This window comes from Neolamprologus multifasciatus, chromosome 8, assembly GCF_963576455.1.
Source record: "Neolamprologus multifasciatus chromosome 8, fNeoMul1.2, whole genome shotgun sequence".
NCBI lineage: Eukaryota > Metazoa > Chordata > Actinopteri > Cichliformes > Cichlidae > Neolamprologus > Neolamprologus multifasciatus.
The window spans coordinates 29,875,155-29,897,454 of record NC_140446.1 but is presented as its reverse complement, the minus strand read 5'-3'; the positions used below and the strand labels follow the sequence as shown (position 1 = coordinate 29,897,454).

At 39.2% G+C, this 22,300-nt stretch overlaps 2 protein-coding genes across 6 annotated transcripts in view; both read right to left on the bottom strand.

The window, feature by feature from the left end:
• Positions 1–12,367, bottom strand: part of mbtd1 (mbt domain containing 1) — a 33,777-nt gene extending 21,410 nt beyond the window's left edge. Inside the window, exons 1-10 of the mRNA XM_085171284.1 lie at positions 12,063–12,367; positions 10,204–10,408; positions 9,452–9,585; positions 9,250–9,364; positions 9,078–9,160; positions 8,881–8,998; positions 4,801–4,935; positions 4,641–4,729; positions 4,240–4,474; positions 3,975–4,030 (exon numbers count right to left, since the gene is read on the bottom strand). Of these exons, the coding sequence (XP_085027410.1) occupies positions 3,975–4,030; positions 4,240–4,474; positions 4,641–4,729; positions 4,801–4,935; positions 8,881–8,998; positions 9,078–9,160; positions 9,250–9,364; positions 9,452–9,585; positions 10,204–10,408; positions 12,063–12,083 (1,191 nt within the window). The 5' untranslated portion in view covers positions 12,084–12,367. The remainder of the gene's footprint in view (positions 1–3,974; positions 4,031–4,239; positions 4,475–4,640; positions 4,730–4,800; positions 4,936–8,880; positions 8,999–9,077; positions 9,161–9,249; positions 9,365–9,451; positions 9,586–10,203; positions 10,409–12,062) is intronic.
• A 114-nt stretch (positions 12,368–12,481) lies between these two features.
• tdrkh (tudor and KH domain containing) overlaps positions 12,482–22,300 on the bottom strand; it is a 28,363-nt gene continuing 18,544 nt past the window's right edge. For 3 of the 5 annotated variants that reach the window (XR_014875835.1, XR_014875837.1, XR_014875838.1), the window contains 5 exons: positions 17,559–17,623; positions 15,125–15,276; positions 14,911–15,021; positions 13,131–14,819; positions 12,482–13,032 (listed from right to left, as the gene is read on the bottom strand). Coding sequence is in view for 1 of the 5 variants with exons in the window: in XM_085171285.1 (XP_085027411.1) it covers positions 13,160–13,215; positions 13,738–13,792; positions 14,911–15,021; positions 15,125–15,276; positions 17,559–17,623 (439 nt within the window). In the remaining 4 variants the exon portion in view is untranslated. Of the gene's footprint in view, positions 13,033–13,130; positions 14,820–14,910; positions 15,022–15,124; positions 15,277–17,558; positions 17,624–22,300 lie in introns of those variants that run through there. The other 2 variants (XM_085171285.1, XR_014875836.1) reach the window with 2 other exon arrangements.

Sequence of the window (22,300 nt, the reverse complement as noted above, 5' to 3'; positions counted from 1 at the left end):
CACAGTCACTCACGTTCACGTGCACACATACAACCGAGCACACCGGTTAAAGCTGTTCGTCTTGCTTTCTTCATGGGTTATGAGTCTCTGAACTACCTCCTGAGCTACGGGGGTGGCTGTAGCTCAGGAGGTAGAGGTAGAGCAGGTCACCTACTGATCGGAAGGTTGGTGATTCAATCCGTGGCTCCTCCAGTCTGCATGTCAAGTATCCTTGGGCAAGATACTAACCCCAAGTTGTTCGCCGATGCATCCATCGGAGTATGAATGTGTGTGAATGTAGTTAGAAAGTACTACGTATAGAGACAGTGCTTGTGAGAATGGGTGTGATTGGGTGAATGTGGCATGTTGTATAGAGCGCTTTGAGTACTCCGGGAGAGTAGAAAAGCGCTATATAAGAATCAGTCCATTTACCATTTACCCAACAGGGCCCCAGAATCAACAGTTTGGAGTAGTTAATGGGACTAAGGCATCAAAGGCAACAGGCTGTCAAACATGCCCTACCTCCACCCTGATTGGAGGATAACTGCACTGCCAACACTCATGGACATTACACCTTATTTATAAACCGTATTTCTATTTATACTTCAATGCAACCAACATTAGCATAGTTACAACTGCACCCCCCCACTCAATGTGCAATATCACTGATCACTCTGCACCTCTCAATGCACCTGCTCCTCAGATGGCGCGCATATACACACATACATACATATATATATATATATATATATATACATATATATATACACACACATATATATATATATATATATATATATATATATATATATATATATATATATATATATATATATATGTGTGTGTGTGTGTATGTGTGTGCGTGTGTATATATACACAGTGGGGCAAAAAAGTATTTAGTCAGCCACCGATTGTGCAAGTTCCCCCACTTAAAATGATGACAGAGGTCAGTAATTTGCACCAGAGGTACACTTCAACTGTGAGAGACAGAATGTGAAAAAAAAAAATCCATGAATTCACATGGTAGGATTTGTAAAGAATTTATTCGTAAATCAGGGTGGAAAATAAGTATTTGGTCAATAACAAAAATACAACTCAATACTTTGTAACATAACCTTTGTTGGCAATAACAGAGGTCAAACGTTTACTATAGGTCTTTACCAGGTTTGCACACACAGTAGCTGGTATTTTGGCCCATTCCTCTATGCAGATCTTCTCAAGAGCAGTGATGTTTTGGGGCTGTCGCCGAGCAACACGGACTTTCAACTCCCGCCACAGATTTTCTATGGGGTTGAGGTCTGGAGACTGGCTAGGCCACTCCAGGACTTTCAAATGCTTCTTACGGAGCCACTCCTTTGTTGCCCGGGCGGTGTGTTTTGGATCATTGTCATGTTGGAAGACCCAGCCTCGTTTCATCTTCAAAGTTCTCACTGATGGAAGGAGGTTTTGGCTCAAAATCTCACGATACTTGGCCCCATTCATTCTGTCCTTAACACGGATCAGTCGTCCTGTCCCCTTGGCAGAAAAACAGCCCCATAGCATGATGTTTCCACCCCCATGCTTCACAGTAGGTATGGTGTTCTTGGGATGCAACTCAGTGTTCTTCTTCCTCCAAACACGACGAGTTGAGTTTATACCAAAAAGTTCTACTTTGGTTTCATCTGACCACATGACATTCTCCCAATCCTCTGCTGTATCATCCATGTGCTCTCTGGCAAACTTCAGACGGGCCTGGACATGCACTGGCTTCAGCAGCGGAACACGTCTGGCACTGCGGGATTTGATTCCCTGCCGTTGTAGTGTGTTACTGATGGTGACCTTTGTTACTTTGGTCCCAGCTCTCTGCAGGTCATTCACCAGGTCCCCCCGTGTGGTTCTGGGATCTTTGCTCACCGTTCTCATGATCATTTTGACCCCACGGGATGAGATCTTGCGTGGAGCCCCAGATCGAGGGAGATTATCAGTGGTCTTGTATGTCTTCCATTTTCTGATGATTGCTCCCACAGTTGATTTTTTCACACCAAGCTGCTTGCCTATTATAGATTCACTCTTCCCAGTCTGGTGCAGGTCTACAATTCTTTTCCTGGTGTCCTTCGAAAGCTCTTTGGTCTTGGCCATGGCGGAGTTTGGAGTCTGACTGGTTGAGGCTGTGGACAGGTGTCTTTTATACAGATGATGAGGTCAAACAGGTGCCATTCATACAGGTAACGAGTGGGGGACAGAAAAGCTTCTTACAGAAGACGTTACAGGTCTGTGAGAGCCAGGGATTTTCCTTGTTTGAGGTGACCAAATACTTATTTTCCACCCTGATTTACGAATAAATTCTTTACAAATCCTACCATGTGAATTCATGGATTTTTTTTTCACATTCTGTCTCTCACAGTTGAAGTGTACCTCTGGTGCAAATTACTGACCTCTGTCATCATTTTAAGTGGGGGAACTTGCACAATCGGTGGCTGACTAAATACTTTTTTGCCCCACTGTATATATATATATATGTGTGTGTGTATATATATATATATATATATATATATATATATATATATATATATATATATATATATATATATATATATATATATATATATATATATATATATATATATATATATATATATATATATATATATATATGTTTGTATCCGTATGTTTGCAGGTGTATGTATAAATTGTACATATCTTTTTTTGTGTAAATGTAAATTTGTCTGTGATTGTGTAAATACTTACGCTATTGTGTACTTCACACACATGGAGAAATGCCAAACTGCCTTTCATTGTTCTTGTAACAGTGACAATAAAAGCTATTCTAATTCTAATTCAATTAAGGATGATACATATGTGATGTTCATGGCTAAGCAACAGTTTCTGTATGTAAATGATCTGTGTACACAAACGTTTCTGGAGCTTGAAAAGGACTGTGTGCCAATGTCATGCACCAGGATGAAATGATATTTGAAAAGTCAAATGACAGAAATGTAGTATCCATCTCCACTTTACGAAGTTCCAAATGGAGTAGTAAACTCCAGACACACAGAAACAGAGACAGACAAACCCATGCATGTATGAGCAAGAGCACAGAACACCACTGTTGGATTAAATGTTTTTATGAGAATTAACTTCATATTTGTTAAACTACACAATAACATTTTGAATAAATAGCTCTTTCCCACCGAATCTACTACATAAGTATGAAACTTAAATTTTGGTACCCTTATAACACAGGGCTACCATGAGGCAACAAAACAAATTTTGCTCGAGAGTGGAAGAGACATATTTCTTATTATATTAACAGGGACCCCCAAGCACTTAAGAAATTAGTTTTTTTTTCTAAAAAATAAAAAACAAAACTATATACTATAAAGGGTTATAACTTTCAATGTTTGTTATGTTTGGAATTGACAACTCACATTGAAACTGCAACATTTTATAATAGGATCGACTTGGGAATGCACCTGTAAAGGATGGTGCCTCCAGGATCAAGGAGTAGAAAAGTAGACACTATGGGGACATGTTTAAAGACTCAGACAATAAATAAGTATTTAGTAACATTTAAAGCCTTATTTGTGCCATTTCAGTTACAAGCAACAGTATTATTTGATTGCGAGCTTTCTTTCAAATTATTGGTTAACAAATAATGTTTTAAACTTGCTTTTAATGATGTTAAAAAAAAATCCAGTTCATTAAAGGGGACATTAAAGTAAAGAAAAAGAAAAAGATGTTTTCAGGTCTTTTTTCCACTTGGATTTGAATTCAAGTGGAGTTTAAAGATTCATTAACCCTGTATTTATTCTTTTTGATGAAAGGAGTGCTTTAATTTTTTAAATATAAATCCAAACCAGTCGTAGCACTGTTATGTCTGGCTGAATACTCATCATGTATGTACACACACATATAGTACATTACGTCTGTGTGTTGAAAACACAGGGACTTTTAGTGGTGGTTCAGATGTGGGATAATAAGGATGAAATATATTCTGTTCTTTTGCCAAGTCTTACCTTCTGGAAGAGCTGTGGAGGAGCATCGACTTGACCATCTAATTTCCTTGTTATATCTAGAATTTGAATACATGAAAATGACTTGTTACACATAAAGTGGGCATTGTTGTAGTCACGTGTGTCAATAATTACTTGAAGATTTCAAGTAATTATTGACACACGTGACCCACATTCACACGGGACTGTTACTTGATCAACTATAACAATTTTCAAAATTCACAAGTTTTGATTCCTCAGACTCCTTACAAAGTGAGTGTGTGCCTACCAGATCGTTTGAAGCGGTGTCCAATGCTTCTTGACCAGCCTATATTATGGATAAGAGGGCTATACATGTGGCACCAGAAGTCATCAGCTCCACCCTGGCTCTCCTCATAGACCAACCTCAGGCGACCTCCAATCACTTGCTCTACCAGCGCCACCCGTGTCCGGCTGAGATAGTTCTTATCGACCACTTCGACTCGCATTAGCTTCTTAAAGGGAAATTGCATGTTTTGCTGTACCTTCAGTGAAAAATGAGTGACAGGTTTACCAAACCAAGATGAAATTTAACAGCCAAGGATGAACAGAAACAACAACGTTTTATTGTAATTTTAGGTTCAGCAAGAACACTTAAAAATAAAATAAATATATAAAATGCAGCTTTACAATACTGGGCTGATGCCTTACCATATCATTAAAGTTAGGTGGCAGTGTTTTAGCTCCAGTGAGGCGCTTCACAAGAAACGTTTTCCAGTTAGAGTACTTATGTTGTATGCCTGTAGAGAGCAGAAATAATTAACCATAGTGCTAAAGAAAACTTAAGTGATTTGTTTGTCAAAACACTCACTTTTTGGAGGTACGAGGGGTTTGCCACTTGAAGCACACCATCCCACAGGGTGAACTTCAGGTATGCAGAGGTTACACCAGAAGTCTTTACTTGTGTCACTGTCAAAGCCCTCATAACGCAGGAGAGCCTTGAACCCTGAAGAACAAGAGGAAACACTGTTAATGTGCGCACTAATTCTTGACATCAGAAACAGTAGATTGAAAAATTGACCACCATCTGCAGTCAGTTAGCTTATTCTATATTCAGCTTCTTGACTAGTTGGAGAAAAAAAAATTGATACATAGACCGTATTCACATGTGGTATAAATAATGTGTTATTTCTCCTCACTGTTGGTGAGAAAACTTTATACTGTATCGATCCCCTTCCAAAGGTTTCTTTCTAAACAATCTCAGAAAATCACTTCTGTTTCAGTGCTGAATTTATTTAACAGCTCATAACAAAGCTGTTCGAAGTGAAGCCTTAGTGAAGAAATGGAAATCAGATTGTCCTGTACTTTACACATAGATGATAAATACATGTGTCAGCTAAACATACCAATGAATGTAAACATCTTATTTTTAAGGGGTTTTTTTTTTCAGCTCCTTCACTGCAGCACCCACGGTGTGGGATGGAGAGATTTCGCAGGTCTTTCCTCCCCACTGCTGTCAGACTCCACAATAAAGACTTTGCAGCTGATCAAACCCTCACATGTGCAATAAGACTATTTGTGCAATTCTTCTTCTGACAAAGTTGTATTTTTGTATTTTCCTACTCAGTTGTATATAGTATTTGTATTTCTATTTTATTCTATTGTATATATTATTCTATTTTATTCTATTGTATATATTATTCTATTCTATTTTATTCTATTGTATATAGTATTTTATTGCATTCCAGTGTTTTCTAATTTCTGCTACATAACTGCACTTTTGCTGTAACAAAACAAATTTCCCACCTGTGGGACTAATAAAGGTCATCTTATCTTATCTTTTCCCCCTCTGATGTCAACTTGCACATTTTATTTGTTGGGATGTGGACTGTCACATGTGGAATGGGAGAAGGGGTTTGTTGCTTATTTCTTTGTTTATGGTAAAACTTAAAAATCAAATACAGACTTTTATTAGCTCAGGTAGAGGGATACATCTGGTACTTTCATCTATGTGTAGGTTTGTTGCAGGCCTCGCAAAATTTCAAAATCCCTGGTAGCCCTTCGGGCAGGGACTCTTCAGTTTTTGGTAGCCCAAAAAAAAGAGAGCAATTTTTTGATTGATGTTTTGTTTCCTTTACAATATTATACATTAAAGTATAATATTGTAACAGAAACAAAACAATCAAAAAATTGTTGAAACACAAATTACAACATTGTATAAAAATTACAATCATCAACTCAAATACTTGGTTCTAATTGAACAGAAATTTATATGAACGTGTAAGAACTGTGTAGAACATGAATCAGTCTGTGTCAGATCCTGAATTTGAAATTTCCACTGAAGTCACGGGTAAGAGGCAAGTGGAACCAAGATCTAGGCCATTTGCTTTTTGAAGTTTGCAAAGACTGCTAAATTGTGCCAGTGGTAGTTCACTCTTCGCAACATAGTACGCTGTTCTATTTGCAATTGGTGTTTGTTCTGGGAAAGATACTGCAGACTGAGCAATAATGCATTTCTTGCATTTCTCATGGGTTCTAATGGGGGCCTTTCTTAAAATGACTGGTCCCAGTAACAAAGGCGCTTGTCGACTCAGGAATCGAGGGAAAACCAAGAACATACCCGGCAGAACATTATGTTATTTACACGGGTGCACATAAGTGGTCCGCAGGTGCGCATTCGCTGTCAAAATAAAAGACGCGCACCAGATAAGAAGTTGCAGCGCGCGTTTGCGTCCATATAAAAAGCACTGTTTTTGTCCGCTAGAGTGGGATTTTCACAGCGCATTCTGCACCACATCTCTGTGCGTTCATCATTTGTTTGAAGCCAGCTCACCTCCTGCAACCACTTTTCCGAGAATACGCGCTTCTTTTGTGGTTCGGACTCCTTCTGACATTTCTTTGGAGGTGGAGGAACACCAAAGTAATTGCTTAAAGGAGCTTTTTCGACATCTTTAAGAGTTCTAAACAAATGTATGTCCTCCTCCAGAAAATCTTATGTATGCAAACACGCGTTGCAACTTCTTATCTTTTGCGCGTTTTTTATTTTGACAGCGAATGCGCACCTGCGGACCACTTATGTGCACCTCTGGTTATTTAGCTCGTCATGTTGCAGCCACAGAAATTCTTTTGTCCATGAAACCATAAAGCTGCACTTTCTTTTTGCCTTATAGTCTGATTTGTCATAACTTTTCCGTTTTGTGGCAAGCTTTTCTTTGGCTGTCACTCCTTCACCCTGACCTGTCTTATTTGGCTCAGCAGAACTAAAATATATATCCTGCTGCTTTTACACACGCACTCACATAACGCTCAGCGATTCTCTGCGCGATCAACCTCTCACATGTTTAAGCTGCGGGAGATTTCACTTGTCATGTTTGCATAGTAAGCTAACGATTGATAAGATGATGTCAGAGGAATTGGTGCGCAAATGATCGTCACTCACCAATCAGTACTGTCGCTCTCTATACACAGTTCGCGCGATTGCAAAGTGAAAGAAAAAAAACAAGCGCAAATTCAAACGCGATTTCAATATGTCAAATATTGACAGTGGCTCACCGACACCAATGACATAATTACCCAGCTACATTTCCGAAAGAATGCAAAAGCATTGACATATATTTTTCCTTCCTACGATAGGCCAACGGGCAGGGCAGAGATAGATTTTGGTAGCCCGACTGGAAAAATCACTAGCCCCGGGACGTCGGGCTAGCGATTTTGCGAGCCCTGTGTTGCCAGTATTGTCATCAACACAATTGCTGCCAGGACAAAGCAATAAACCTTGACAGATACGGGTCTGACTAATGAGGATGATACTGGCTCAATTGAGAATGAATTTTTAAACTATTTTAGTACTGGAATTAAAAAATAAAATCCAGCTATTCTTGCAGCATGTCAGTGCGTAGTATTAAGACCTAGAAAAACTTAAGGCTACAACTTTACAAGGTTGGGCGATATGTCAGATTTTTCCAACCGGCATTCGTCAGTCCAATAAATGACGATAGGTGATATATTTGCACAGGTCACTTTTTGATGGGCGGAGCAATGTAATCATGCACAGACTGATTTGCGTGTTTAGAATTTATATTTCACTTTCTTTTCTTGTTTGTTTCAGTATTAATATAGGTACGTTCTTGATTAGTGATTTGTTTATTTGAGAGGCACCAAATTGCACAAAAGACTTAACTTTACGTCAAAGTTTTTTTATGTTCGCTGGAAGAAACATTTTTTAACATACTTTTTGTATCTTGTTGTTTGGTCGAGTGTGTAAGACAGATAAACATTGGAAGAGCCTGTAAACACGGTTAAAGTGGAAAAAAGAAACCAGTTTTTCTTTGTTTCCCTGCCCAACATTGTATTTTTTTATTTAAATAAAATGTTTTTGTTTTTTTCTGAACATAGGATACCGTCTTTCTTTCTTTCTGTTATGAGTTTGTGTAAATTGATCGCTGCATTTGGGGGCACGCTGAGGAGGGTGCCGTTAAAACAGCGTTATTGTTTTCGTTGACTTTTTCCTCTTAGCTTCAACCAACATTATTAGCAAACTTACTAATGGGCAAATAAATAAATTGCTCTTGTAAAAACGATTGGCGAAAGGCTCAGCCTACTGTTGATGGTTGATAAATTCATCCAATCACCCAACCTTACTACACCGATTCTGAGTCAACTAGCAGCTGCAAGTTCTCTTTTATGTAAAGCCAAATGCCTCTCTTGTGGTTCACTGTCTCATCAACTGACAACTACTTGTTGTGGTTGTGGAAACAGCGAAACTAACTGTTCAAATGTTCAGTGTTACTTTTACATTGGACTTTGCATACATTTGCCATGTTGTGATATACTTATTCAGCATTAACACTTACTCCTAACAGAGTTCACAAAAATGAAAAGACACAAACACAATTAAAAACACCCCAAGGGTTGTGTGAGAGATTTTACCTTAATTACTTGTAGTGTTTACCTGCTAGCTTTATGATTTCTGCTATCCAGTACACCTTGGTGGAGAAGTTGGTATCAGAGTTGGGCACTTCAATCCTCACACCTACTTCAATATCTCCCCAACATGTTCCCATGGGGGCCTGAGGCACAGAAGTTATCAGCTATGATAATCATAGTATCATATCAGTGGTGACCATATTCTCAGCTCCAGCTACTTACATGCTTGAAACAGCTGACAGGAGCCCCCACCATGTTACTGCTACAGATATACTGCCCCCAGTCAAAACTCTCTCCAGCGACCACTGACAGAAACAACAATTGGTTTGTTGCTTGTGTACATCAAAAAGAGCAGAAATATGAGCCCCATCATGATTGCTTTTTCATAGCCTACCCGCTTTCAGTTTGGCCTGGTTCTGTTGACTTGCTTGGTACTGGGCATAAGCTGCCAACTTTGCCATGAGAGGCTGTTTCTGTAAGACTTTGGCCTTTTTTGTTGGTGGTTTGCCCTTGTAAAAACCAAAGCAGATGTTAATATTTACATAATACAAAATTATGAAACTACTATACTTGTTTATCAAAGATAATGAATTTACCTGGAGTCTTGCCAAGATGCTAGCTTTTTTAGAATTTGAGGAATAACTCCTAGAACAGGACACACTGCAGAAACGCTTGGTTTTGGAGTAAAAAGCATCTCGTACACCGACCATCCCACACATCTCACAGGTGGCTGTGAAAACAAACCGAAATAGATCAGCAGTCTACAAATGGTAAATGGCATTTATAGTTATCTCCATAAGTATTTGGAAATTGACACAATTGCAATTTTTGCTCTGTACGTGGTAAATAGACTGGTTTTTATATAGCGCCTTTCTATTCTGAATACTAAAAGCTCTTTATACATCTTTCCTCATTCACATCCAATTGCACAAGCACTTTTTTCTAGGCACTTTCTACCCAACAGTCATACACATTCATTGTCCAGTGGATGCATCGGAGAACAACTTGGGGTTATTATCTTGGCCAAGGATATTTGGCATGTAGAATGGAGCAGAAGGGGGCCGAGCCACCCCATCACTACAGTGGATTTTAAATTAACCAAATGTGATACAAATGAAAATTTTCAGCTTTAATTCAAAGGGTATACCAAAAGTAATGCATTAACTGTTTAGGTAATTCAATATCTTGGCCAGGGATATTTGCACATATGAATGTTGAGGAGCTGAGGATCAAACTAATAATCGTTCTACTTCCTGAGCCACAGCAGCTAAACGTAAACACTATTATTGTTCACTCACAGATTATTATTTAAGCAATACACACAAAAAAATAAGCCTCGTGTACTGACCCATTCCAGCCTTTCCATCAGGGTAGGTGTAGACTTGTCCATTGTTCTTGATGATGGGCAGACTAGCAGGGATAGAGGGTACCACCTCATCCTCACTGTCGTCTGAGCTAGAGCTGCTGGTGGACTCCTCGCTGCAGCTGTCATAGCCATCAAACATCCCGAATGAGTCTCGTCGCTTACGATCTGAACGTGGGGTACGCTCAGCCTTTACAGATGAGGACACAACAGAGAAACACTGAATGAATTCATATGGATGCTTTTAGGGGTGTCTGTAGCTCAGGAGGTTCTCCTCTCCATTTCTCCGTATAATGTAACACGTTTACTTTGGCGTCGTTCATGGAGAAAGCAGTGAAATTGGTCTAAGAGAAGGTAACTGTTCAGAAAAACATTTCATTCAAATCATTTTATTTTACTCCATTCCTTTTGAGTTATTTTACTTTACTAAAACTCAATAAAAGAAAAATAATTATTTTGAGCTATTGCACTTTATTTTAACGGCTCCTTACAAATGTCCTTGTTCTGTGGTCCTGCAGTTTAGCCACACAAACTAGCCAAACATTTGTCTTTAGTGCAGAAGAGATGCCCAGTTTATTTATTTATTTATTTTTTAACAGCGGCGCTCTTATTCAAATTAAATATACCATGGTTTTTAATATTAATAAAATTAACCTTTTCTTTAAACATAATTAATGGTAAAAGCACAGCAATAATAGTGCCTTAAAATAATTCTTATTACTGTTAATCAATACAAAAAAAACGAAGATACTTAAAACAACAAGTTCTGTGAGGAGGCTAGAAAGGGAATATTGCTCTAAGGCATTCTTGGGAGGTAGGAAAGGGAAGAATGGGGGAGCAGACACAGTCTGCAATAGTTGAAAAAGAAATAGTTTGATTGCAAGGTTGATGGTGATGCAAAATATAATAATGGACCACAAGAAAATAAAGATTCAAATCTTCTTAGTTCACATTTTTATTATTTTTGTAATCAATATTCTTTCCTTTTTTGAGCATTTGTAAGATGTTTTAGACAAATGTCAACAAAAATCAAGTCCCTAAGCTAAATTTTAGTATTGAAGTGAAGCTGAACTTATTTTAGTTGAAAGATGCAGTTTTACAGTTCGCCTTTCATCATTAATGCATCATTTAGATTCAGGTAGGAAAACATCAGCGAACCATATCTGAGTCAGCATGACTTTTTTTCGAAACGCCCAAACATCGAAATAAATAAATTCTACGTGAAAATATGGAAGTCTGATCACAGGATCCGGAACAATGCGTACATGTTGTCAAAGCTAGTTTACTTCCTCTTCACAGCATCTCAGCTCAAACATTACACTACGCACAACAGTTTAAGTTAAAAATATATATATATATATATATATATATATATATATATATATATATATATATATATATATATATATATATATATCTCAAGACACCCATTTCCAAAGACATCCTTCGTAAGCTACATTTTGCATACATATATATTAGAAAAGTAAACTAATACCGAAACTAAAATAAGGGACGGCCTTATTACAAACACCTCCTAAAGCTAAACAGCACTAGCATAGCTAGCTAGCAGAACCTGTTTCTCCAGGGGTTTTTTTTTTTCAGAACAAAGCCTTTTTACGTTCGTCTATTATATAGTTGCAATAGTTAGACTTGTAAGAAAACTCTACTTGTTTTTTTTTTTTCAGAGAGAGAAAGAGACGAAAGAAAGAGCTTTAGCATTATGTGCAGATGGGTGAGCCACTAGCTGGCTATCGTAAACAGATAACAACAAAGGAGGCGTACTAGCCTGAACAATCCACTGGAAACGGAGGCTCGCGGCCCAAAAATGTTTCAAACCAACTCACCAAATCCCTTGCGTTTTCCATCAGCCCCTCATATAGATGCTCTTCCAGTTACCTGCACTTCCTAATTCAAACAAATCCCCTCACCTGGGGTATAACCTAGCTTTGAATTTTAGTCTAAATACTACCAAGCAGGATATCAACAAATTACTCTGCAGCCTCTGCGCATGAGCGACCGTAACCTACTTTCTTGTGATTGGTGGATCTGCAATGGAGGTCATCGACCGCTGCAGACACAAAATAGTAGACTTCGCAGAGTAACTGAATGAAAGGGGCCTTCAGAACAACTACAGATTATTAGTCGGTGTAAATACAGTAACGTTACAGTGATTTCAGTGGTTTTGTTTTGTTTATAACTAGCTCCTGGCTTTCATTTGGAATTTTTCCATATAAAAAGAACTTCAAAATAAAATACACAAGTATTACATGTGAAGTAAAATAAATATTTTATTAGGATATAGTGACATTATTACATTTTCGAAGACAATCTTTCTTGTGAAAGATTTCTACAGTAGATGTAATATGTTCACACTGAACAAAATCTGAGAACCACATTCAACAACACTTTAGCTTTTAACTTCCAAAATATATTCACTTAAGCCTGATAATGGGCATAGTTTTTTTGATATACATACAAGTATAGCAAGAAACTAAACAATATTAATCACAAACCAACTGAACTTTGCTCCAGTAATTCCAATCACAGTGCTTTTCAGTAATAATACTGGCATTCTAGATTTATTCCTTTCCCTGTTCCTTGAACACAAAATTTACCAAAGCAGAACAAAACATTAAACAAAAAACAAAGAATTATTTGCTGAAGTAACAACAACAAATGGATAATGGCTGGAAGAACTGTGGCACACTCATCAAGTAGGTAAGGCTTCAGGAAGAGGGTTTATGTAATCAAGTTTAGGTTAGGCAAAGCTCTATATCATCATTAGGGCTGATGCTGAGGAGTAGATGTTGAGGGCTGCTAAAGAAAAGTTCATCATTTTTAGACATAATGGTTCACACAAGAGCGTTCACTAGCAAATGTTCAGAATAAGACATCAAACTAGGAGAATATACCTTGGTTTTTTTTTTAAATATCTTTGGTCTCACAGCAACTCGTCCTCCACAACATCATCAACACTTCCTGATATAGAGGCAGCTTCTGAGGTGCAAGAAGGAAACACTCAAGTTAACAATGACTGTAACAGCAGCTTCAACTCTTTTTGTTTATCCGCCATGGTACAAAAGCTTGACTGAGAGTCATAGTGACACCGTTCCTTTGTTTCACTATGTTATATTTCCTGATTTGTTAGAGATAAACTACAAATTGCACTGAATACAAGTATTTGGAGTATTAGGGTCAAGTTAATTGATCCTAACTAAAATGTATATTGTGGTGTTCATTTCTTCTTGAGACACTTTAGAAAGTTGATTTAACAAAACTGCATTCCTGTTAATTTTCCACCACATGGGGGCATACACTACCTCTCTGTAGGTTTAAGAAGTGTCCCAAGTCAAGTATCTGATCCAATGTGGACATCACTTGGATATTCTGTTGTATTTAGAAACCTAGATAACATTTTTACTTCAACATACAATCTCAGTAACATAAGGGTATGAGGGTTACTTTATGATCGCTTAAACATAGTCACTGGCAAATCTACAGTTCCATGACAGAACTCACCTGATAAACTAATACAGGAAAGACTGAGCTCTGATGATGCTCCTATTACATCATCCTGTTGGAAGAATAAAAGTGATTAGCCGCTGTTAAACAGTCCTCCAAACTTTCAGAACAGAAGTAAGGGGATTACCTAATCTCTCAGGCATAAAGATAAATTAAAATAATAATAATAATAAAAAATGACAGAGTACCTTGTCGGATACAGTTGGACAGAGATTAATATACCTGACGAGCACATCCAAGAAAACTAGAATGCTAGAATTGCATACCAATAATAAGAAGCAAGATTCTTTATTAATGTCTTCCTTCACATACAGAAGTTCATATAAACTCATGTGCATGAATGTCATTGTAATTCTGGACTTGACTGATGATTTCTTTTAGCTGTTCTTTTTACAAGGGTGGAATAATCATACAGCATATATATTTTATGACATTAAAAAACAAAAATTGGGTCCATCATTTGGAAATCATTTTGGATATTCTCTAATCTGCAAAAGGTAAGAATTATACATATAGTGTCAAATATAAACATACACTCTCACTAATATTTGGTTAATTGTCTCTTAGCAAGTTGTACCTCGTTTAGTAGCCATCAATAAGCTTCTGGCATAATTCTGGCATTTAGTTGCTGATTTGAGTCAAAGAATTTGAAGTTAACCCTCATTTTCAACATTCAATCCAATTTGTGCAACAGTACCACTGGCACAGTGCAGTATAAAGGTACATCAGACCAAGATGAAGTCCCTGTTGCAGGAACCTACAGTGCAGCACTAAGGATCTGGATTTGATCCTGATGAGATGCATGAGGAGCCTAGTCCGGAATTACCCAGTAGTAATAGTCCAAATGGTACAGGTGGAATGGGCCCAGCCAGCTAGAAGACTAAATGGCATCAGTCTTGCAGCCATGACTCACCTGCAAATCATGGCTGCAAGTCAGGGTTGTTGTCAGTCAGTGGAGGTTAACTGAGGGAGTCTGGATTCCCAAAAATTAGAATTCCACAATTATCCAGCAGTTTTGATCTATCTCTCTGTTCAGTGTTGATTTTTCCAGGATTTTTTCCCGCTGGCTTACAGACGTCCTGTTCAAGATTAAGTATATTGATACCCTATTTTTGTCCAGGAAGAAGTAAGAGACGCTGGAAGACACGAAAAGCAGAATCAGTAACTTACCAGCATCATCTGCAGACAGCCAAGATTGCAGCCCTCTTTTTTTCCATTCAAATCTTCATGGAAGATAACGGCATAGCCCAATCGTATAAGCTCCTCTCCAACATCCACAGCCTTTTTTACATGATATGCACATGGAAAGAGGAGACAGGGTAAAGGACAAACCAAACACAGGCTTATTAAAGTCTTATTATTAAGAAATAAAATCCTATCTAACCTTGCCCTCACTGTTGTCATAGAGCTTGACACTGGGCCATGAGGAGATTTCCGAGTGAGAGTAGCTGCACAGTTTGGCCTGCAGGGGTCTCCAAGAGGCACAATATGTCAGCCTCTCAAACTGATCCAGGGCTTCCTCAGTCCAAACCCCTCCTGCATGACAAGTTGATGGAGGAAAGAGACTGAAATAATCAAGAATTCAAGAATAATGCACTGCAGAATACCAAAAGACCTAAGGGCGTCAGTATATCCTCTGCATTGATTGTGCCACCGTAACATCATCGCACAGTCAGTTTTATTTATGTTCCCCAGTAAGATAAGTCTGAGTGATATAGCAAATGTAGTTTTTTCACTTATGATGGTTAAAATGGCTCTATTGTAACCATCGAGTATAAACTGCCATGGTAATAATAAGCTGTCTGCAGTTTTTTTTCTACCACATGCTATAAATGCATCACTAATCCCACCTCCCAACCAGAAATTTTTCTACCTGGCACACTGCGCTGAGCATGCGTGTTTATATACTACCAAATAGGGAAAAATATGGTGACAGTGAGAGTGTCAGACAAGCAAGGAAATGAGACTGTAACTGAACAGGAGCCAGACAAGATAGTTCCAAAGAGAAACAGCACCTGATCAATAATCGGGCAGTGGTTTGGATTTCCTAAAGAGGATGTCGAACCTAAATGCGGAACGTGGTATTTAGTACTAGTGGAAATGTGGTCACATGTCACTGGGCTTCACTCAAACCTGGAGCTGTTGACAGGCTTGTGTTTTTGGCACAGAACTTACACACCTTAAACACAGATGACGGTGTTCTTGTTCAGGAGTAATAAAGTCACAATTCTTGATTATACGTTAGCTTCTGTGAATTTTTTTACCGCTTTGCGTGGTGTGTTTTGTTGTTTAAATTCTAGAACAGGTAGCGCGATCATTATTTAGATGGTTTTGAGATGCTCTAATACCTGTGATATGACTGTTCTTCTTCCGTTTTTTTTGCAGGCACTGTCTGAACTTGGAACCGTTTTCCATTTTACCACTTTTTGTTGTTTAAACTTCTTAGCACATATAGAGACAATAGTTCTGAGATGCTCTGATGCCTGTGACAGTTTTTGGTCAATGGTTTTTATAGACACTAACTACACTTTTGTTTCTGTAGGTCATCACATTTTACAGTTTTTATATGTTATAAGCACAGAGAACACCTTTTTAACTTCAATTGTTTTAAATTTGACTCTTGCTTACTTTTTTTTGTTAAAGGGTTAGTGTTCACCACAGAAAGACTGTGAGAATATTATCATTTGTGAAAAACCTCTGTGTGGAACTGATGGTTAAAAAATGGTTAAAATAAAACATATTTTTTGGCTATATCACAACACATCATGTGTTGTGATATACAATACACGACCAGACGAAAGAAATGGCCAAAATGGTAATGCCAGTGGATGTGATATGAATTTTATTGCACGACACAGTGTGACAGGAGGTAAGCAGCGGCCATAAAAGTGCCCTTATGTCCTCATGTACCAGCAAGTGTGTGACAAAGTGTGTAAAAGTATATATATATGTGTGTGTGTGTGTTTGGGAAAGAGTGTGTATGTAATGCTAGGCATACACTGTGCGATTTTTGGCTCATTTTGAGCCGATTTGTCAGTCGTGCGACCGTTTTGGTGATTGGCCCGAGTTTCGCCTTCATCGTGTGTCGTGTAGTATACGTGGGGTAACGAGAAGCAATTAACACCTCAGGAGCAGCTCCCGATCATCAATCGCTTGGTCGTGAGGAAATCAAACCTGTTTGAAATCCTGTCGTGAGGGTGTCACCGCAGCCTCTCACACTGCGCATGCGCAAACACAGAAATGAAAGTGAAAAGACGGAGCAGCACGGCAGTGCAGCGTGAGATCTGGACACAAGCGATGGAGGAACAACTTGTAGAACTTTGGCTCATCTGAGCCTTTTCGATGTGGCCTCACAGAATCATCACGACCACAACATCCGTGAAAATAATTGGATGGACATTGCTGCTCAATCACAGCTGCCTGATCAACGTTTTTCATTAGCAATTTAGCAAAGTTGATGGTGGTGTGCGTGTCTGTGTGACTGAAAGACAGAGAGTGAGAGCAAGCAACAGATTTTCTATTATAACCTTCATGTCATGGACAGTCTGAGCACTCAGGTCGCATCAAAGCATCGGGTCATATAGTGTGACCCTGCATCGTGACCAACAAACTTCTAACCCCTGCGAGTCAATCGTGCAGTTTGAGCAGAAGCTGATTAATGCAACTGAAAAAAATCACACAGTGTATGCCCAGATTAAGAGAGAGGAGCAAGAGTGTGTAAGAAAGAGGAACAGGGAGTGAAAGGGTAAGAGACAGTGAGTAAATGAACAAGTGAGAGAGAGAGAGAAAGACAGTCATTGTTAAGATGAGAGCTTTACCTTTTGGCTTCACTCCTGCTAAGCTGCACTCAATAGCTTGAAATGGTAAACTGAGGAAGTCGCTCCTGAAAATTGCAGCATATGCAAGAGCTGTTAATAAGTCGTGTCCTTTTTTTTATCCATATTACATCCAACATTATACAGTGTGCAGTAGCAGTATGTCACATCAAGTTCTTCAAAAGTTCGATGAAGAAGTGTACAAAGCAACACTCACTGCATGAGCTAACATAGAAATGCAGAATTTAAAATTGTGTGCTCTTCAAAATCAGTAACTCACCAGCCTCCTCTGAAGACAGCCAGAAACATTTGTCTCATGCTGATATGATGGTCATAAACAACAAAACTGCTCTTGTGCAAGGTTATCTTGTTTCTTTGTAACACTTCAATAAAAGCATTGCTGATTGTAACCAATTTCAAAGTAACGTGTTACTGTTATCATTATAATCATCACATTTGTCAGTAAAGCAGTATTATTTTTGCATTCTTGTACTAAATCCCTTGATCAAGCTAAAACTACTAATCAATTTATTTTGTTTTTACTTGCAAGTGAAAACAAAATAGTTTGATAATTGTAAAATTCATAATAATCATAATAATTTAAGACTCCCATCCTGCATTTAGTCTGCTGTTCTGGAGTTACACCCTCTAATTTTAATGCGGTGGTGTTTCCCATTTCAGATCACAAGCTTGTATTGTTTGACATTATCAAAATCTCACCTACAGCTGTCATGTCCTTTTGGAATCTCAAGTGTTAATCCCCTCATTGGTTTATTATCCATTCATATTATCCTCAGCTCCTTTCTCACTGCTGACCTGCTACATCACTACAATGATAATTTATCCTGTGGCTGCTCCACTCTTAACAAAATCAAGCCTGCAGAAACCACTTCTCATCATGCTTCCACGACACAGTGCACAGCATTCCTGGACTCTCCAACAAAGCAAACATAACCTACAACTGAATTCTTCAAGACTGCTCCGTTTAGGGAAACATCAAAATCTCCATGTATAGGTTATCATTCTTTCAGTTATCTTAAGTGGAAAACATCACCAAACTCATCATGATGTCCAAAACTTCTGCGTGTTCACTGGACCCTCTTCCAACTGCCTTGGTCAAAGACTCCATTCCTACCCCGTCTCCAATTATAACTGTCATACATCATTTTACACTGCTGCTGTCCCCGTATCCCTGAAGACAGTCTCTAACATCCCCATTCTTAAAAAAAACCTGGTCTAGACTCCAAAAGTCTTAACAACTACAATGGTGTGAAAAAGTGTTTGCCTCTTCCTGATTTCCTATCTATTTGTATGTTTGTCACATTTTAATGTTTCAGATAATCAAACAAATTTTAATATTAGTCAAAGATAACACAAGTAAACACAAAATACAGTTTCTAAATGAAGGTATTTATTATTAAGGTGAAAAAGGGGGAGGGGGATCCAAGCCTACATGGTCCTGTGTGGACAAAGTGATCACTTGCCCAGTTATAAAATAAATTAGCTGTGGTATGTCATATCTTCAGAAAGCTTCTGTAGCTTCACCCAGGTCCGATTACCACCTGATTACCAAGGACCGCCACCCTTAGCAGCAACAACTGCAATAAAGTGTTTGCGATAACTGGCAATGAGTGTTTTACAACGCTTTGGAGGAGTTTTGGCCCACTCATCTTTGCAGAATGGTAATTTGTACAATGACAAGACACCTTATTGTTGGTTTATGTGGAATAGATGTAGTAGACTATTGCATAATTTCAAGAATTAGATTTTTCAGGGACTTTTCCCACTGCTATATGATCACATGACGTGCTCTAAAAAAAAAAAAAAGAGGCTGGAGAATAATGTGAAAGAAATGTGTTAAGTCTACTTGTTGAATGTTGTCATTGTGTTTCTTAAATTTGTAAAGTCTTAGTTCAAGCAGTAGGATCAAAGCCATTCCTCTGGGCGACCGTGGCTCAGGGGGTTGGGAAGCGCATCTGTAACCGGAAAGTTCAATCCCCGGGCTCTCTGTCCTGGTCGTTGTGTTCTTGGGCAAGACACTTTACCCTACCGCCTACTGGTGTTGGCCAGAGGGGCCGATGGCACGATATGGCAGCCTCGCTTCTGTCAGTCTGCCCCAGGGCAGCTGTGGCTACAACTGTAGCTGCCTCCACCAGTGTGTGAATGTGAGAGTGAATGAATAGTGGCATTGTAAAGCGCTTTGGGTGCCTTGAAAAGCGCTATATAAATGGTAAAAATGGTAAATGGCCTGTATTTATATAGCGCTTTACTAGTTACTAGTTGTAACTGTCATGTCAATAAAAAGGCTACGAGGACAGCTACTCTTTGAAGGATTTGGGCTAGAGACAGGTGAGGAGCGTGAGCTCCAAGAGCTGGTTCTGACCAAAGCTTCCCTTGTTAGCGAGTAAAAGGCCGGTTGAAGATGTTCTGTCTTGTTTTTCCGTTCTTCATGAGGAATAAGTCTCTAAACTAGCGGGGCTTGTGGAAACACAGACCCAACAAAATGTCTTTTTCTTTCTTTAATGCCCAAACCTTTTGCCCTACATGTAAAATATATACACCAAGACATAACCATCTTGTCCTCTTTCATCCAGTGTCATTGTCTCTGAGATTTGGATCTTATTGGATTTACTTATTGGATTTGCCATTGATGTGGAGCCTCCTCCATCTCCCTCTCCTGTAGAGAACAACGTTACAACATCTCCCAAAATTCAGCTGAAAACCATGGCTGCAATCACAGCATTGTAAGATGGCGAAAGATGTACCCTTAGGCCCCCACCTCGATTCAGAGATGGTCTTTCCCTTTTCACATAAATGGCCTCCTTGACTCCGCGCTCAAATGACCGCGGAGTCAAGGAGCGTTCCTCCCTGTCCAAGATGTGTACATCCTCATCATTGAAAGAGTGTCCACTGGCCTGTAGGTGTAAATAGACTGCAGAGTCCTGGCCTGACGAGGTAGCTCTTCTGTGTTGTGCCATCCGCTTCGTCAGAGGTTGTTTGGTTTCCCCGATGTATAAATCCTGGCACTTAACAACATACACTATGTTACTCTGTTTGTGTCGGGGGACCCGATCCTTGGGGTGGACCAGTTTTTGGCGCAGCGTGTTTTGGGGTTTAAAAGCCACAGAGACCCAGTGTTTAGAAAAAATGCGTCTCAACTGCTCCGATACTCCTGACACATATGGGATCACTACAGGTTTTCGCTTGGGCAGCGGTTGTCCTGGCCATTGATCAGTGGTCTTTGATCAGCGGGTTTTAGTCAGTGGTTGTAGATCAATGGTTATGAGAATTTGCATAATTAATATTAAGGAACTAACCTCCCAGCCCATTGTTCCTTTCAATTCAATTCAATTTTATTTATATAGCGCCAAATCACAACAAATGTCGCCTCAAGGCGCTTCAGTGGGCTGGTTTCAGTCATTATGCAAATGTACTGTTTATAAGATTGGGGAAACCTGCAGTCAGCTGAGACTGAAGAAGTCACTTGGATGAGTGACGAAACGTTTCTCCCACAAAACGCTACGTCCAGATGAACAGAATCAACTTTTTGGAGATTTACTTTGCTGGATGATTGAAAATGCATCAAGAAGAAACAGCAAGTATCCAGAATGAAATGGAACGGGCCCTCTGCGACGCTACAGACAGATTAACAGCCTTAGAAAAAGATCATAAGACCCTAAAGAAAGATTACAACAAACTACAGGACAAACGCCTGGATTTAGAAAACAGAAGCCACAGAAAAAATCTGCGTGTGGTGGGCATTGATGAGGACGCAGAGGGGGGAAACCCCAACCGTTTCATGGCAGAGTTTTTCTCAGAAGTGCTCGCGAAAGAAAACGGTGATTCATTTACTATAACAGACCGAGCCCACAGGACCCTCGCCCCGAAACCACAGACAGGAGAGCGCCCAAGAGCCATGATAAGGGCAAGGGATAGATTCTGCAACTGTCCAGGGAAAAAGGCTGCCTCTTCTACAAAGGATCACCTGTTCACATCTTCCCTGACATGAACCCCGAGGTCAGCAAACTTCGTGCGACATTTAACCCCGTGAAAGGGAAACTGCGGAATGCTGGCATCCTGTACAGTACTACTATCCCGCGAAGCTGATTATAACAGTGAACAACACCAAGCACTCATTCACAGATCCACGTGAAGCAGAGAAGTTCGTCAGTATCCACATCCAGAGCCCAGCCACATCTACCGACAAGGGGGGATAGTTGGTGCCATCTCTACAAAGAACATGACCCAGGAGGGAATAGTATATAATAATAGACAATCTTAAGGAGTTTAGTGGTAAGTCTGATGTCTACAGCCCATAAAAAGCTGGACAAAATTTTTCCTTTTCTTTTCTTTTCTTTTCCATTTGCAGCTCAGTTTCGCTGCAAATAAAGAAGGGGTTCAAGTTTGAGTTCAAGGGGATGTTCTTAAGTTTAGTTCAAGAAAGTTGTGAATTTCAGAGGATCACATCTAGAAAGGTCAGAGTAAGATCCATTAACCAATCACTAACAGCTAGTAACTATTGGCACCTCTACTGAAGGAACGCCACAAAATCTTGTCAAATTTGTAACATGGAACTGTAGGGGACTCAGAGGACCAGTGAAACGAGAAAACATTTTAGCTCACTTAACCTCCTAGGACCTGGCGTCCACATATGTGGTCATCACATTTTGGGTTGTCTAGACCTAAAAACACAAATTTTTCTCTACAAAGGCTTGATATCTACTTACGAGGACATTCTACTGCCA